This window comes from Cherax quadricarinatus, chromosome 48 (genome assembly GCF_038502225.1).
Source record: "Cherax quadricarinatus isolate ZL_2023a chromosome 48, ASM3850222v1, whole genome shotgun sequence".
Classification (NCBI taxonomy): domain Eukaryota; kingdom Metazoa; phylum Arthropoda; class Malacostraca; order Decapoda; family Parastacidae; genus Cherax; species Cherax quadricarinatus.
This window is the reverse complement of record NC_091339.1, coordinates 1,048,248-1,063,341: the sequence shown is the minus strand read 5'-3', so window position 1 is coordinate 1,063,341 and position 15,094 is coordinate 1,048,248. Positions and strand designations below refer to the sequence as shown.

The window sequence follows — 15,094 nt, the reverse complement described above, 5'->3', positions numbered from 1 at the left end:
TGTGAAAAGGCAAGGCAGTTACATGATGATCTCATTAAGAAAATGCCTGGAACTAGTGCTCTTATTGGTGAATTTAAGGCCAGCAAAGGTTGGTTTGAGAGATTTAAGAATCGTAGTGGCATACACAGTGTGATAAGGCATGGTGAGGCTGCCAGTTCTGACAAAAAAGTGGCTGAAAAATATGTGCAGGACTTTAAGGGGTACATAGAGGCTGAACAGTTAAAACCCCAACAAGTGTTTGTGATGGAACAGGCCTGTTTCTGAAGAAAATGCCAAACAGGACCTACATTACTCAGGAGGAAAAGGCACTCCCAGGAAATAAGCCTATGAAAGACAGGCTAACTCTTATGTTTTGTAGTAATGCTAGTGGGGATTGCAAAGTAAAGCCTTTACTTGTGTATCACTCTGAAACTCCTGGAGTGTTCAAGAAAAACAGTGTCATCAAACTAAATTGTGTGTGATGTGGTGAGCAAACAGTAAGGCATGGGTCACTAGGGACATTTTCCTCGATTGGTTCTATGACGTGTTTGGCCCAGTGTGAAAAAATACCTCCTGGAAAATAAATTGCCATTCCAGTGCCTCCTGTTACTGGACAATGCTCCTGCTCATCCTCCAGACTTGGAAGAGCGAATTGTGGGGGAGTTTAGTTTCATCAAAGTGAAATTTTTGCCCCCTAACACCACTCCTCTCCTCCAGCCCATGGACCAGCAGGTCATTTAAAATTTCGAAAAACTGTACACCAAAGCATTGTTTCTAAAGTGTTTTGAAGTGACCTCGGACACTGAGTTGACCCTAAGAGAGTTCTGGAAAGATCACTTTAGTATCCTCAGTTGCATAAACCTTATAGGTAAGGCTTAGGAGGGAGTGACTTGCAGGACTTTGAACTCTGCTTGGAGAAAATTGTGGCCACAATGTGTACAAGAGAGGGATTTTGATGGGTTTGGGGCTAACCCTGAGGAGCCTATGCCAGTTGTGGAATCTATTGTGTCATTGGGGAAGTCCATGGGGTTGGAGGTTAGTGGCGAGGTTGTGGAAGAGTTGGTGGAGGACGACAATGAAGAGCTAACCACTACAGAGCTGCAAGAGCTTGAGGTGCAACACCAACAGACCACAGCTCAGGAATTTCCTTCAGAGAAGGGGGAAGTGAGATGGAAGAAGTTACCTTCAAAGATTAAGGACATTTGTACAAAGTGGACTGAAGTGCAAACTTTTGTGGATGAACATCACCCTGACACAGCTGTTGCAGGCCATGCTGGCAACATCTACAATGACAATGTTGTGTCCCATTTTAGGGAAATCTTAAAGACACACCAGCTCTCTGGACAGATTTTTGGTGTGACAGGAGTCCAGTGACTCTCAAGCTGGTCCTAGTGGCATTAAAAAACAAAGAAGGGAGGTAACCTTGGAAAAGGACTTGGTACCTAAAGTCCTTATGGAAGGGGATTCCCCTTCCAAACAATTGTAAACTCCTCCATCCTCTGCCCTCCTCCGATCTCATCACTCATCAATAAAGGCAAGTGTCATTTTATTAATTATTAATGTATTTATTCTGCAAGTCTCATTGTTTTCTGTGTAGGGAAATGTATATTTTATGTAAAAAAATTATTTTGTGTAATACTTTTGGGTGTCTGGAATGGATTAATTGTATTTCCATTATTTCTTATGGGGAAAATTAATTTGGATAATGACAGAGTTAGTTAAAGACAAGCTCTCTGGAATGGATTAATGTCGTTAACTGAGGGTCCACTGTACCTTGTGGGAGTACCAGTTCAATTGAGCACCAGCTAGAGCAAACAGCATGGCAAACACTTGGGATTGGGATTCACTGATGTCATGTAGTATTAATCCTTAAACTGTCCAAACGTAGATCTACGTCCACATGCGGGGGGCTCCGAACGTAGATCTTCGTTTTTTTTTTTACTTGCTTTTGAATGGGGAAAATCAAGGTCAGAGCACTACGCATGTGAACGTAGATCTATGTTTGGGCAGTTTAAGGGTTAACACTCCCATTTCAAGAGGAATTTGATGTTGACCCCGAGTTTAGTGGCGTTGAGGTGAATGTGGCCACAAGTGTTCGAGGAAATATTTAAAACCTTGATAATAACCCATGTTCAACATTTGTGCAACACCCTTTCAATTTTGGTACCACTGGTAGTGTCATCCTGCCAGAACGTCTCATAACCTATGCCCTAAGTAAAGAGAAACAATTCTGGAACATGCAATACATGTTCAGCTGACTGGCTGGCCGGCTGGCTGGCTGACTGGCTGGTGGCTGGCTTGGCTGGCTATTACAAAAAAAGTGATTTTTAGATGGTGGATTTCTCATTTTGTAATAGAGTTCGGGATACATAAATACACGTTAAAATAAATTAATCTTTAATATTATATAAAAAACACAATCATTGGTCTAGAGGTATTTAAACTAATAAACATCTGATAATATATACATGTTACAATAATAAATTATAATTAGCATCTAAAATAATAAATAATTCCTGACCATACACAGGGTACAACTCTCTTGACACTACTGTGTCACTATATATATATATATATATATATATATATATATATATATATATATATATATAATATATATATATATATATATATATATATATATATATATATATATATATATATATATATATATATATATATATATATATTTTTTTTTTTTTCAACAAGTCGGCCATCTCCCACCGAGGCTAAAATAATAAATTATAAATAACATTTACAATAATAAATTACGATCAACTTCGTGTCTCATGACACCCTTATGACGCTCTGTGTCTCACACGACACTTATATCCGAGTTGTGACGCTCCCTGTGTTACATGACACTTATCCGTTTAATGACGCTCCATCTCAGCTGTGTCCCTTGACACCCTTTTCTCTGCGTAATGACACTTCTACTCTCCGTGTCACACGACACCCTTTTCTCTGCATCATACACTACTGTGTCATCCTTGACACCCTGCTACACACTCACACAGCGTCTTTCTCGAGGCCAGTCACATGACACTATTCAATGTACACTACAACCATATCTTCTTTAGTGTCACACGACACCCTTTTCTTCTCAGTGTTCCACTACGGTCCTATAGCATATCTCAGTGTTACACTCCATCATACTTGCTTAAGTGTCACACTACTGTCCTAGCCCAGTTCAGTGTCACACTCCAACCTTTTCTTCATGTGGTGTCCCACTAAAACAGCATCCGATGACTCCGGCCCACAGTTGACCAGCGTAGGCGGTGAGTCCGCAGACATCACCTGGTAATCCTATAAATACTCTCTAAGGCCGGCAGAAGCACACCGTAAGATGGCCTGGTGAGTACTTCCTACTGCCTTCAAGACCAGTTGATAAATAGTGTTTGCAGAACACCATGCTGCAAGCTCACTGAATGCGGCTGTTAAGTAACTGAGGCCAGCAGACTCAGTGAGCTGCGGTGAGCGCTTCCTCTAACGCCAGTAGATATATACTATAATAAAATGGTCAGACGAATACTCTACTGCCAGTAGATGTCTACCGTAAGGTGTTCTGGTAGTTACTGCTTAGATGCGTACCGTGAGGTGTTCAGGTACTTACTGCCTCTAAGGCCGGCTCAGCCGTCCCCACATTGGGTTTGGTGACGTACCCTTGGTACTGCCGGCCAGCAGGTTAATAATTTAACCGCTAGTTTGGTAGGGGGCCGTAACACTGGCTGACTGACTTTGGCTGGCTGATTGACTTTGGCTGTCTCTGTCTCCATCTGTCTATATCTGTCTCTGTCTGTCTATCTATCTGTCTCACAAGTACACATAAATACAATTATACATAGTGAATTACCTAGGATAACCAAAAAATCCAGGCAAAGTGCTATACTGTGCTTGTAGATATAATGCATAGTAAGCATGACTGGCAAGTAATACGTATTTACACTTGCTCAGGAATCAAACATGATGACTGTGCCATGTGTAATATCTGTTGGTTCATGAGTGGCTCTCTCTGAGAGAGAGAGAGAGAGAGAGAGAGAGAGAGAGAGAGAGAGAGAAAGAGAGAAAGAGAGAGAGAGAGAGAGAGAGAGAAAGAGAGAAAGAGAGAGAGAGAGAGAAAGAGAGAAAGAGAGAGAGAGAGAGAGAGAGAGAGAGAGAGAGAGAGAGAGAGAGAGAGAGAGAGAGAGAAAGAGAGAGAGAGAGAGAGAGAGAGAGAGAGAGAGAGAGAGAGAGAGAGAGAGAGAGAGAGAGAGAGAGAGAGAGAGAGAGAGAGAGAGAGAGAGAGAGAGAGAGAGAGAGAGAGAGAGAGAGAGAGAGAGAGAGAGAGAGAGAGAGAGAGAGAGAGAGAGAGAGAAAAGCAGAGAGACAAAGAAAGACAAGCAGACAGAGACAGAAAGACAGATAAGCAGAGACAAACAGTGAACTAAACACAGACAGACAGAGAGCTAGACACAGACAGGCAGACAGACATGTTTATGTGTAATAGTGAAAACAAATAAAGCCAATGCAGCGTGCACTTATCAAATGTCACCACTGCTGCACTGTCAGCAGTGGAGTGACACTCGTCTTACACCGTGCTTCAAGGAGGCTTATTATTATTTATTATTATTATTATTATTATTATTATTATTATTATTATTATTATTATTATTATATATACTCCTGGATATCCAAAACATTGCTGGGACCTATAAATACAGGTGAAAATGTTCACCTGTTACTGTGTTTGTGACTATTTGAGTACTATTTCATTACCTAATACGTATTAGTGTCAGAATAAACATTAGCTATGAAATCACAAGAACTACTACAAATTGTAATTATCAGAACATAAAAATTATACAGTTTAAAAAATGAGAAAAAAAAAAGGTATATCGGCAACACTTCTGCAAGCAACAGTGCTTCATGTTGCTGTCAGGTGGGCGACAAATGGTGACTTTGCAGCCTTATATCTCCGTAAGTACTGACTAATTTTTTTTTACATTCATGTAAAAAATGTCCTCTTTATTTAAAAAAAATAAAAAAAAAAGATTTTTTTTTCCAAAATATTCGGAGCGCTGGGCGAGAGAACATAGATCTACATTTGGACAGTTAAGGGGTTAAATTAATATTCTTGCTTCAGTCCTTATTACCTAACTAATGCATAATTACATTAATTAATACTCAAGCATTTTTTTATTTTACCAGCTTTTTTTTTTTTTGAGGTACAAATAATTATTAGTGAATTGTTTATTGACCCATTTTATGTAAATGTACAGTATATTTGCACTCAGTGGCCACTTTATTAGGTATACCTGTTCACCTACTCATTAATGCAAATATCTGATCAGCCAATCACATGACAGCACCTCAATACCTAAAAGCATGCAGACATATATAACATAATATACTTTTCTACAAGTACATGTACGAGGTATACAGGCCTAGCTGACATCGATGACATACTTTTGTATAGAAAGCCGCTTGTTATGCAAAGGATTTCAGGCAAATTAGATAATTTTTGTCTTGGGATGAAACCAACACCAGTCGACTAACTCCCAGGTACCCATTATTACTGATGGGTGAACATGGACAACTGGTACAAGGAAACATGCCCAGTGTTTCTACCCTTGCTGGAAATCGAACCTGGACCCTCACTGTGTGAAGCGAGAGCTTTAGTCACCAGGCCACAGGATAAGAGGTTCAGTTGTTCAGACCAAACCTCAGAATGGGGAAGAAATGTGATCTAAGTGACTTTGATCATAGAGTGATGGTGCTAGATGAAGTGGTTTGAGTACCTCAGAAACTGCTGATCTGGGATTTTCACTCACAACAGTCTCTAGAGTTTACAGAGAAAGGTGAGAAAAGCACAAAACATGCAGTGATCTGCAGTTCTGTATGCAAAATGACTTGTTAATAAGATGTCAGAGGAGAATGGCCATTAACTCAAATAAACACTTACTACAGCAGTGGTATGCAGAGGTGCATCTCTTAATGCATCACACATTGAGACTTGAAGTAGATGGGCTAAATCAGCAGAAGACAACATTGTGTTCTATTAGTGTCAGCTAAAAACTGGAAACTGAGGCTATAGTGGGCACAGGCTCTCCAAAACTGGACAGTTGAAGATTGGAAGAAACATCGCTTGGCCTGAATAATCAAGATTTCTGTTGTGACATTCAGATGGTAGGCTCAGAATTTGGAGTAAACCTTTGGGATGTGATGGAATGGGAGATTTGTAAGATGAATGTGCAGCAGACAAATCAACAGCAACTGCATGATGCTATCAACTTGGACCAGAATCTCTAAGGAATGTTTCCAGCACCTTGTTAAATCCATGCCACGAAGAACTCGGGCTGTTCTGGGGAAAAAGGGAGACCCTACCCAGTACCAGAAGGGTGTACCTAACAAAGTGGCCACTCATTGTATACAGAATGCATATATATTAAGAAGTTACATATAGAGAGTCTGTGTGTGTAATATAAGCTGCTGTATATTAATATCAACAACTTGCAAGTCAGCTCACAACAGCTGTAGATGTTGACGTAATTATTCATCTAAACCAAGTGTAAAAATATGTAACATTTAACACTGTACTTGTCAATTGCATGGGATATCATAAATCATAGTACAGTGGACCCCCGCATAACGATGGCATCACATAGCGATTATTTCGCATACCGCTTACTTTAATTGCAAAAATTTTGCCTCACATACCGCTTAAAAACCCGCTTACCGATTTTCGTCCGAGACGCGTCCAATGTGCGGCCTGAGCCATGCTCACATGTTCCGCCGGTGGCATTGTTTACCAGCCAGCCTCCGCGGTAACATCCAAGCATACAGTCGGAATATTTCGTATTATTACAGTGTTTTCGGTGCTTTTTCTGGAAAATAAGTGACCATGGGCCCCAAGAAAGCTTCTAGTGCCAACCCTACAGCAATAAGGGTGAGAATTACAATAGAGATGAAGAAAAAGATCATTGATAAGTATGAAAGTGGAGTGCATGTCTCCGAGCTGGCCAGGTTGTATAATAAACCCCAATCAACCATCGCTACTATTGGTGGTACAGCTGCTGCTGCTGCTGCACTGTCAGCTGCTGCTGCTGCTGTAGCACCGTTGTTGGTGTGGCTTATTGAGAATACCAAGAAACAATTAACCCCAGAGGATTTGCCACCCAGGATAACCCAAAAAAGTCAGTGTCATCGAAGACTGTCTAACTTATTTCCATTGGGGTCCTTAATCTTGTCTCCCAGGATGCAACCCCACACAAGTCGACTAACACCCAGGTGAACAGGGAAAAATGCCTGGAACTAGTGCTCATATTGGTGAATTTAAAGCCAGCAAAGGTTGGTTTGAGAGATTTAAGAATCGTAGTGGCATACACAGTGTGATAAGGCCTGTTCTGGAAGAAAATGCCAAACAGGACCTACAGTACTCAGGAGGAAAAGGCACTCCCAGGACACAGTGTCTCATCAGTCATTGCTGCATCTTCAGTAAAGGTAAGTGTCATTTATTCTTCATTTAGTAGACTAGTACATGCACAATATATACTGTGCATGTACTACTCTACTATTGTGCATGTATCCTTCTCTTTGTGTGTGGGAAAATGTATATTTCATGTGGTAAAATTTTTTTTTTCATACTTTTGGGTGTCTTGCATGGATTAATTTGATTTCCATTATTTCTTATGGGGAAAATTCATTCATATAGCGATTATTTCGCATAACAATTACCCCTCTTGCACGGATTAAAATCGTTAACCGGGGGTCCACTGTATATGTTGCTTCATTTGAATTATTTTCAGTTACAAGATAAAAAAATTTAGTTGGTAGCTTGTTCATGCTAATGAGCTAATGATGACTGAGGTTTTTAATACAGTACATCCTGAAAAATAATCATTCCATACAAATGTTGTGTCTTGGGAAGTCACAGTAAATGTAGTGGATAACAAATTGTAATTCCTGTACACAGGACAGCCATCATCATCTCAATAATGGTGTCATAATTAACCCTTAAACTGTCCAAACCTAGATATACGTTGACGTGCGGCAGGCTCCGAACGTAGATCTACTTTTTTTACATGCTTTCAAATGGGAAAAATCAAGGTCGGAGCACTACGCACGTGAACATAGATCTAAGTTTGCGCAGTTTAAGGGTTAAATTTCTGAAATGATTCAATCATATCATCAGTAATGTCAAAACAGTAAAAATAATGTTTGTATTGCATTTGTATTCTGTTATCCATAGTATTATTATTAATTTGTGCATGTACAGTGGACCCCCAGTTTACGATCAGCTCCCAATGCGACCAGTTATGTAAGTGTATTTATGTAAGTGCGTTTGTATGTGTATGTGTGGGGGTCTGAAGTGGACTAATCTAATTCACAATATTCCTTATGGGAACAAATTCGGTCAGTACTGGCACCTGAACATACTTCTGGAATGAAATAATATCGTAAACCGGGGGGCCACTGTATATTTATTGTTTTCAAGGTGATGACAGTAACAAAAAATTTAGAATATCAGATTGGAAGGAGGTTGTATGGAGGAACTGAATGTGTTCAGATATTTGGGAATGAACTTGTCAGTGGATGGGTATGTGAAAGATGAGGAGAACCATGGAGTTAATGAGGGGAAAATGGAGAATGATTTATTGAGGTATTGGAGACATAGAAGATTATCTATGGAAGCAAAAAGGGGAATGTATGAGAGTATAGTGGTACCAACACTCATTTATGAGTGTGAAGCATTAGCTGTGAATATTGCAGCGAGGAGGAGGCTGGAGGCAGTGGAGATGTGTTGGAGAGCAATGTGTGGTGTGAATATTATGCAGAAAATCTGTAGTTTGGAGATTAAAAGGTGTGAGATTGCTAAAAGTATTATCCGGAGGGCTGAGGAGAGGGTTATTGAGGTTGTTTGGACATAAAGAGAGGATGGTACAAAATAAGATGACTTGGAGGGTGTATAATCTGTAGTGGAGAGAATGATGGGTAGGGGTCGTTCTAGGAAAAGTTGCAGGGAGGGGATAATGCTCTTTGTCTCCACAGATGCCTTGATGCACCACCCACCTGTTCTCCCCATATCAGTTCTGCGAATCACCTCAATAATGTTCTTTGTCTCCATGGATGCTTCAGTGCACTACTTGCCTTTTTCTCCCTCATCAATTCTGTGATTCACCTCATATTTCATAGACCCATCTGCTGACAAGTCCACTCCCAAATATCTGAACCAATTCACTTTCTCCATATGCCCTCCTCCTAATCTGATATCCTAAATTTTTTGTTACCTTCATCACCTTGCTCTTTCCTGTGTTCATTTTTAATTTCCTTCTTTTAAATTTTTTTTTATTCAACACTGGCTGTCTCCCACCAAGGCAGGATGACCCATAAAAAAACACTTTCACCATCATTCACACATAATCACTGTCTTTGCAGAGGCACACAGATATGACAGGTCAGATGTCACTCCAAACAGCAAATATTCCAAACCCCTCCTTTAAAGCATGGGCATTGTACTCCCCACCTCCAGGACTCAAATTCACCCACCAACTTTTTTTAACTTCTTTTCAGAATCTTTCAAAAGCACATTGTCATCTGCAAAAAGCAACTGTTTCAACTCTCACTTTGTATTAGATTCTATACATTTTACTCCTACACATCTCGTCAACACCCTGGCATTCACTTCCTTTTCAACATCTATAAACATGTTAAGCAACCATGGTGACATCATGCATCCCTGTCTGAGGCCTACTTTTACTGGAAGATAGTTTCCCCTCTCCTACGTACCTTAACCTGAGCCTCATTACCCTCATAAATCTCTTAACTGCTTTCAGTAATCTACCACCTATTCCATATACTTGCAACATCTGCTTCCCTTTCCACCCTATCATGTGCCTTTTCTAAATCCATAAATGCAACAAAAACTTCCTTACCCTTATCTTAATAGTGTCCACTTACATTCTTTAGTGTAAGCAGCTGGCCTACACGTCTCTTATAAGCCCTTCTTAAAACCTCATTATTCATTGCAGTGTTGCTCTTTGTCTTACCCTTAATTCTTTTAGTAATGATTCTACCACACTTTTATTCCCATTTTCTTTATACCAACAAACTATGCATGCTTTCTACTATGTACCTTCCCCTCTTCCATACATTTATTGAACAAAAATACCAACCACTCCAAAACTACAGTACATATAGACCCACCTGCTTTTAACATTTCTATCTTGATCCCACCATTCCTAGTTGCTTTACCCCCTTTCATTTTACCCACTGCCTCGTGCACCTTTCCCACACTCACATTTGGCTCTTCCTCACTCCTAATTTTATTGCATGAAATCACTGCAAAACACACTTCATCAACAATGAATAGCTCCTAAATATATTCCTCCATTTTGACAATACCTCCAATTCCCCATCTAATAACTCCCCTCTTTTGTTTTTAAGTGTTAAATCCATGTGTTTCCTAGGCTTTCTCAACTTATTAATCTTGCTCCAAAACTTTCTCATTTTCAGCAAATTTGTTGACAGAATCTCACTCACTCCATTGCTCTCCTTTTACTCTCCCTCACCCCACTCTGAACTTCTCTTTTACTTTTCATATACATAGTCCTCCCTCCTTATATCAGCTCTGCATTGTAAAAACCTCTCATATGCAAACTTTTTCTCTTTAGGTCATCATTTCACCAATTGTTAACCTTCCATCCCACACCTACCCTCCTGTATCCACAAACTTCTGCTGCACTCTCACACTGCATTCCTAATTTTTTTTATAAAGATTAAATAGAATGTTGGAGAGCTATAGTTCTCTTCTGTTTATGTTCATTTTACTGATAATCAATCTTGCTTGTTTGGTGTGATTTCATCTGCTATCATCACCCTCCAACTGTTAAGAAAAGGCTTGTGGATTTATTGGTATGTGTGCAAACTGTATTTTGGATGTGATGTTCTCTTTGAAAATTCTTCTTAAGTGGGGTAGCCTTATACACTGTCATTTCCCAACATTTCAGATACCTTCAAGCACTGAAAACCCTTGAAAAAACACAGAATCAGTATTTGTTAAAGACATTTATATGCTAATTTTACTATTTTGTATTTCAAGTACCAGTAGCTGATTTGCAGAGTGAAACAAGAATGTATGGCATGACAGGGTTGCCTCAGTCAGCATATACAAAAAAGAAAGTAGAAAAGCAAAGCCACAAATTAGGAAAATTATGCCAAGGAAAAACAGTTTTCATTATAAAGGCAAGTGCCTTTATCTATAATGCTGTAGATATGAAAAAATAAGCAGATCACTAGATGACACTACAGCAAAAGGGTAGTCAAGGAATTGTCAGTGGAAGAAACGTATCCATTTTACATCCTATGGCAGCTTTTATGGGCATCCAAGGCTGACTGGCCTATTATATTTCACATATGCAGTACTTGTTGTAGACTTTCAAAGTTTGTTATGTGCCTTTCCTATGTAAATATACATCTGGTTTAGAAAAAAGCATATAAACAAACACTATGACATATTTATTAGAATATGTCTTAGTGGTAGTAGGGTAGTAGACAGCAACCTCCCAGGGAGGTACTACCCCCCTGCCAGGTGAGTGTAAAACGGAAGCCTGTACTTGTTTTACATGATGGTAGGATTGCTGGTGTCTTTTTTTCTGTCTCATAAACCTGCAAGATTTCAGGTACGTCTTGCTACTTCTACTTACACTTAGGTCACACTACACATACATGTACAAGCATATATATACACACCCCTCTGGGTTTTCTTCTATTTTCTTTCTAGTTCTTGTTCTTGTTTATTTCCTCTTATCTCCATGGGGAAGTGGAACAGAATTCTTCCTCCGTAAGCCATGTGTGTTGTAAGAGGTAACTAAAATGCCGGGGGCAAGGGGCTAGTAATCCCTTCTCCTGTATATATTACTAAATGTAAAAGGAGAAACTTTCGTTTTTCCTTTGGGCCACCCTGCCTCGGTGGGATACTGCCGGTGTGTTGAAAGAAAGAAAGAAAGAAACCTGCAAGATTTCAGATACGTCTTGCTGTTGCTACTTACACTTAGGTCACACTACACATGCATTTACAAGCATATATATACACACACACCCCTCTGAGTTTTCTTCTCTTTTCTTATTAGTTCTTCTTATTTATTTCCTCTTATCCATGGGGAAGTGGAACAGAATTCTTTCTCTGTAAGCCATGCATGTTGTAAGAGGCGACTGAAATGCTGGGAGCAAGGGGCTAGTAACCTCTTCTCCTGTATATATTACTAAATTTAAAAGGAGAAACTTTCGTTTTTTCTTTTGGGCCACCCCGCCTTTGTGGGATATGGCCAGTTTGTTGAAAGAAGAAGGATCTCTCTTTCCTACACACCCTAACCTGAGCATCACTGTCCTAATAAAGACTTTTTACTGCATTTATTAACTTACTACCTATTCTATACACTTGAAACATCTGCCACATTGCTCCCCTATCCACCTTGTTATATACCTTTTCTAAATCCATAACAGCAATGATAACTTTCCTACCTTTATCTAAATGTTGTTCATTTATATTCTTCAGTGTAAACACTTGGTTTACACATCCCTACCCATTCTAAAGCTGCCTTCTTCATCAGTGATCTTACTCTCGATCTTACCTCTAATTCTTTCGATAATAGCTCACATATTTGTTGGGACAACTGTAATTTTGTTTTATTTTTTTTATCTTATATGTTATGTACCTGTTATGTTAAGCCAGTCTACATACAGCCTCTCCTCACTTAACGACAGAGTTCTGTTCCTAAGACCACATCTTTAAACGAATTCATCACTAAGTGAGGAGAATACCATAATGGTAGTGAGTTTGTGTCAACCATCTTTCATATTGTTTTAATGTCACCTTTACACCATTTATAACATTTCTGGTATATTTTAAATGTTTATACAGTAGTGTACTGCATATTGAAATAAAGAGAATAGAGGAAATCAGCTCTAATAAGCATTATTCAGGTATGAATATTGGTCAGAGAGCTTGTCGTAAGTCCAAGGCATCGGTAAACTAGTACGTTGCTAAGTGAGGAGAGGCTGTATTTATTTGTGTGTATATTGTAAGATGGTTGATGGCTCAGTGGTAATGCTGTCAGCTCACTGACTGTTGTGGGCGGCATCCTGAAGTGGTAGGATTAAAGCTCTTAGCCTGTAAAATTCAACACTGTAAAGAAAAACACATTATTGACTTGCATAATAGCTCAGACTAGTGTATAGAACAATTTGGTGAAGGCTTTACATGTTCCTTCAATAATTTTTTTTAACACCTGAGGGTAACCGAGATGTTGTGAAACATGTATAAGGCAACTCCTTCAAACAGTCTCTCTCATTCACAGCCCAAACAAGGGATCAAAAAATAGGTTTAACTTAATTCCTTCTGCCACAAACTTGAACCAACAGGTGACAGGGTGTATTTCTCTGGAGACTCGATGATTGGCCTTAATGGAGCAATTGTGGCCCGTGCAACTCCCTATAGCTTGATTGAGGTGGAAGTGATAACTGCAACAATTGATTTGGAATCAATTCGCTGTTATCGCTCACTGATTCGAAGCAGATGCCTCCGCGCATCTCAGAGTCACACTTATCCTCGTGTTCAGGTGATATCTTGTTTGTATGTAAAGTATTTAAAAATATAACAAACATATCTAGATGCATCTTACATTTGATTGTTTCAGACTCAGCCTTTTATTAAAAATTTCCATTGCTTTTTCTAATAGCCTTTAAGGTTTTTATAAGCTATTAACATGAAAATTGAGAGTTGCTGAATTTGTTTTTTCAGAGAGATTATCTTGTATTGTTATTATTTTTGTTTCAACTGACTGAATTAGTGACAGTAATAATTTACTTTAAATAGGATAGGTAATACAAAAAGACAATGGGCAATATAAGCCTTCTTTGGATTCTATGATGCTTAGGTGTAACCTTCATTAATGTCTGCCTTGATCAAGGAGCAGAACATTTCCAAACTTGATGTTCCATTTAAGCCACCAGATGAAAAGCTTAAATTTTCAAACCATTTTTCAGATTTTAAACACTTAACAATAAATGTTTGCTCCAATAATCCTCAAGTCTCAGATTGTCTTATCACTAGTGTTATATTTACTATACTCAGTCAGTTCTTATGTCAATGTTATATGAATAACAGAAGGGTGGATGAGGGGGCTTGAACTGTGGTCTGCAAATTGATAGCCAATGCCTTGCTTGGTAGTTCAAGTCCCTCTTCCACCCTTTGCTGACAGTTGTTTTTTAGAACTTAATTTGAGTTCAGTGTTATATGGTTACATTAGCTTGATTATTTCTAGTACTCTATAGCTATTTTTTTTTTTTTTTGCCATATCTTTATTTCATCATATTCTTCACCTTTGGTGCAGGCAAAGGGCTCGTGATACAATGAATTACAGCTACTTTTCTCTTCCTCGGAAGAGGAGGGTAACTCTGGTATTAGCATTTCCCATGAATAAAATAGTAGTCTTCAGTTTCCATTCTCATATTCTTAGTTTGTTCATACAGCTAAAGTCCTGTTATCTGACTTCCAACATTCTGATTACTCCAACATTTAGTTTCACATCATAATTGCCAGTAGGACAAAATACCAGGTAGATAACACTAGAAATGCTCAAGTTAACCTGCCACTGAATCATGGATCATATTTGGTTTAGTTGAATATTATTCCCCTTCCCCTCCAAACTTGTTGAATGGGTATATTTACACTTAATATAATGTCCTAATAATCTATCAACATACAGGAACTGGTCATTATATTAAAGGTATTCAATATTGACAAGTTGATGAATAAGACTTGTGCAGAACCTGGGTATCTTTATTGGTGGATGAATAAGACGTGCAGTACCTGGGTATCTTTATTGATGAGATGTCTTACCTGTGCAGCAGACTTTATCAATCTAATGGAGAAGCATGTTACATACAGTTCCATTCCCAGAGGTTCCAGCCATTCTAGAAACACGGATACTGCAAAATGCTCTCTATTTAACCCTTTCAGGGTCCGTCCCGTAGATCTAAGGCTTTACGTTCAGGGTCCAAACCGTAGATCTACGTCATGAGCTCAGCTCACTCTGATAAACTGTGAGTGGTAAATTTGGGACTAGATATGAGAGAA

General features: G+C 39.0%; 1 protein-coding gene across 4 annotated transcripts in view; it reads left to right on the top strand.

Moving 5' to 3' along the window:
- The window catches only part of Nadsyn (NAD synthetase), a 110,041-nt gene that overhangs the window by 29,691 nt on the left and 65,256 nt on the right, over positions 1-15,094 (top strand). For all 4 annotated transcript variants that reach the window (XM_070094809.1, XM_070094808.1, XM_070094806.1 and 1 more), the window contains exon 7: positions 13,378-13,574. In XM_070094809.1, coding sequence (XP_069950910.1) covers positions 13,378-13,574 — 197 coding nt within the window. The remainder of the gene's footprint in view (positions 1-13,377; positions 13,575-15,094) is intronic.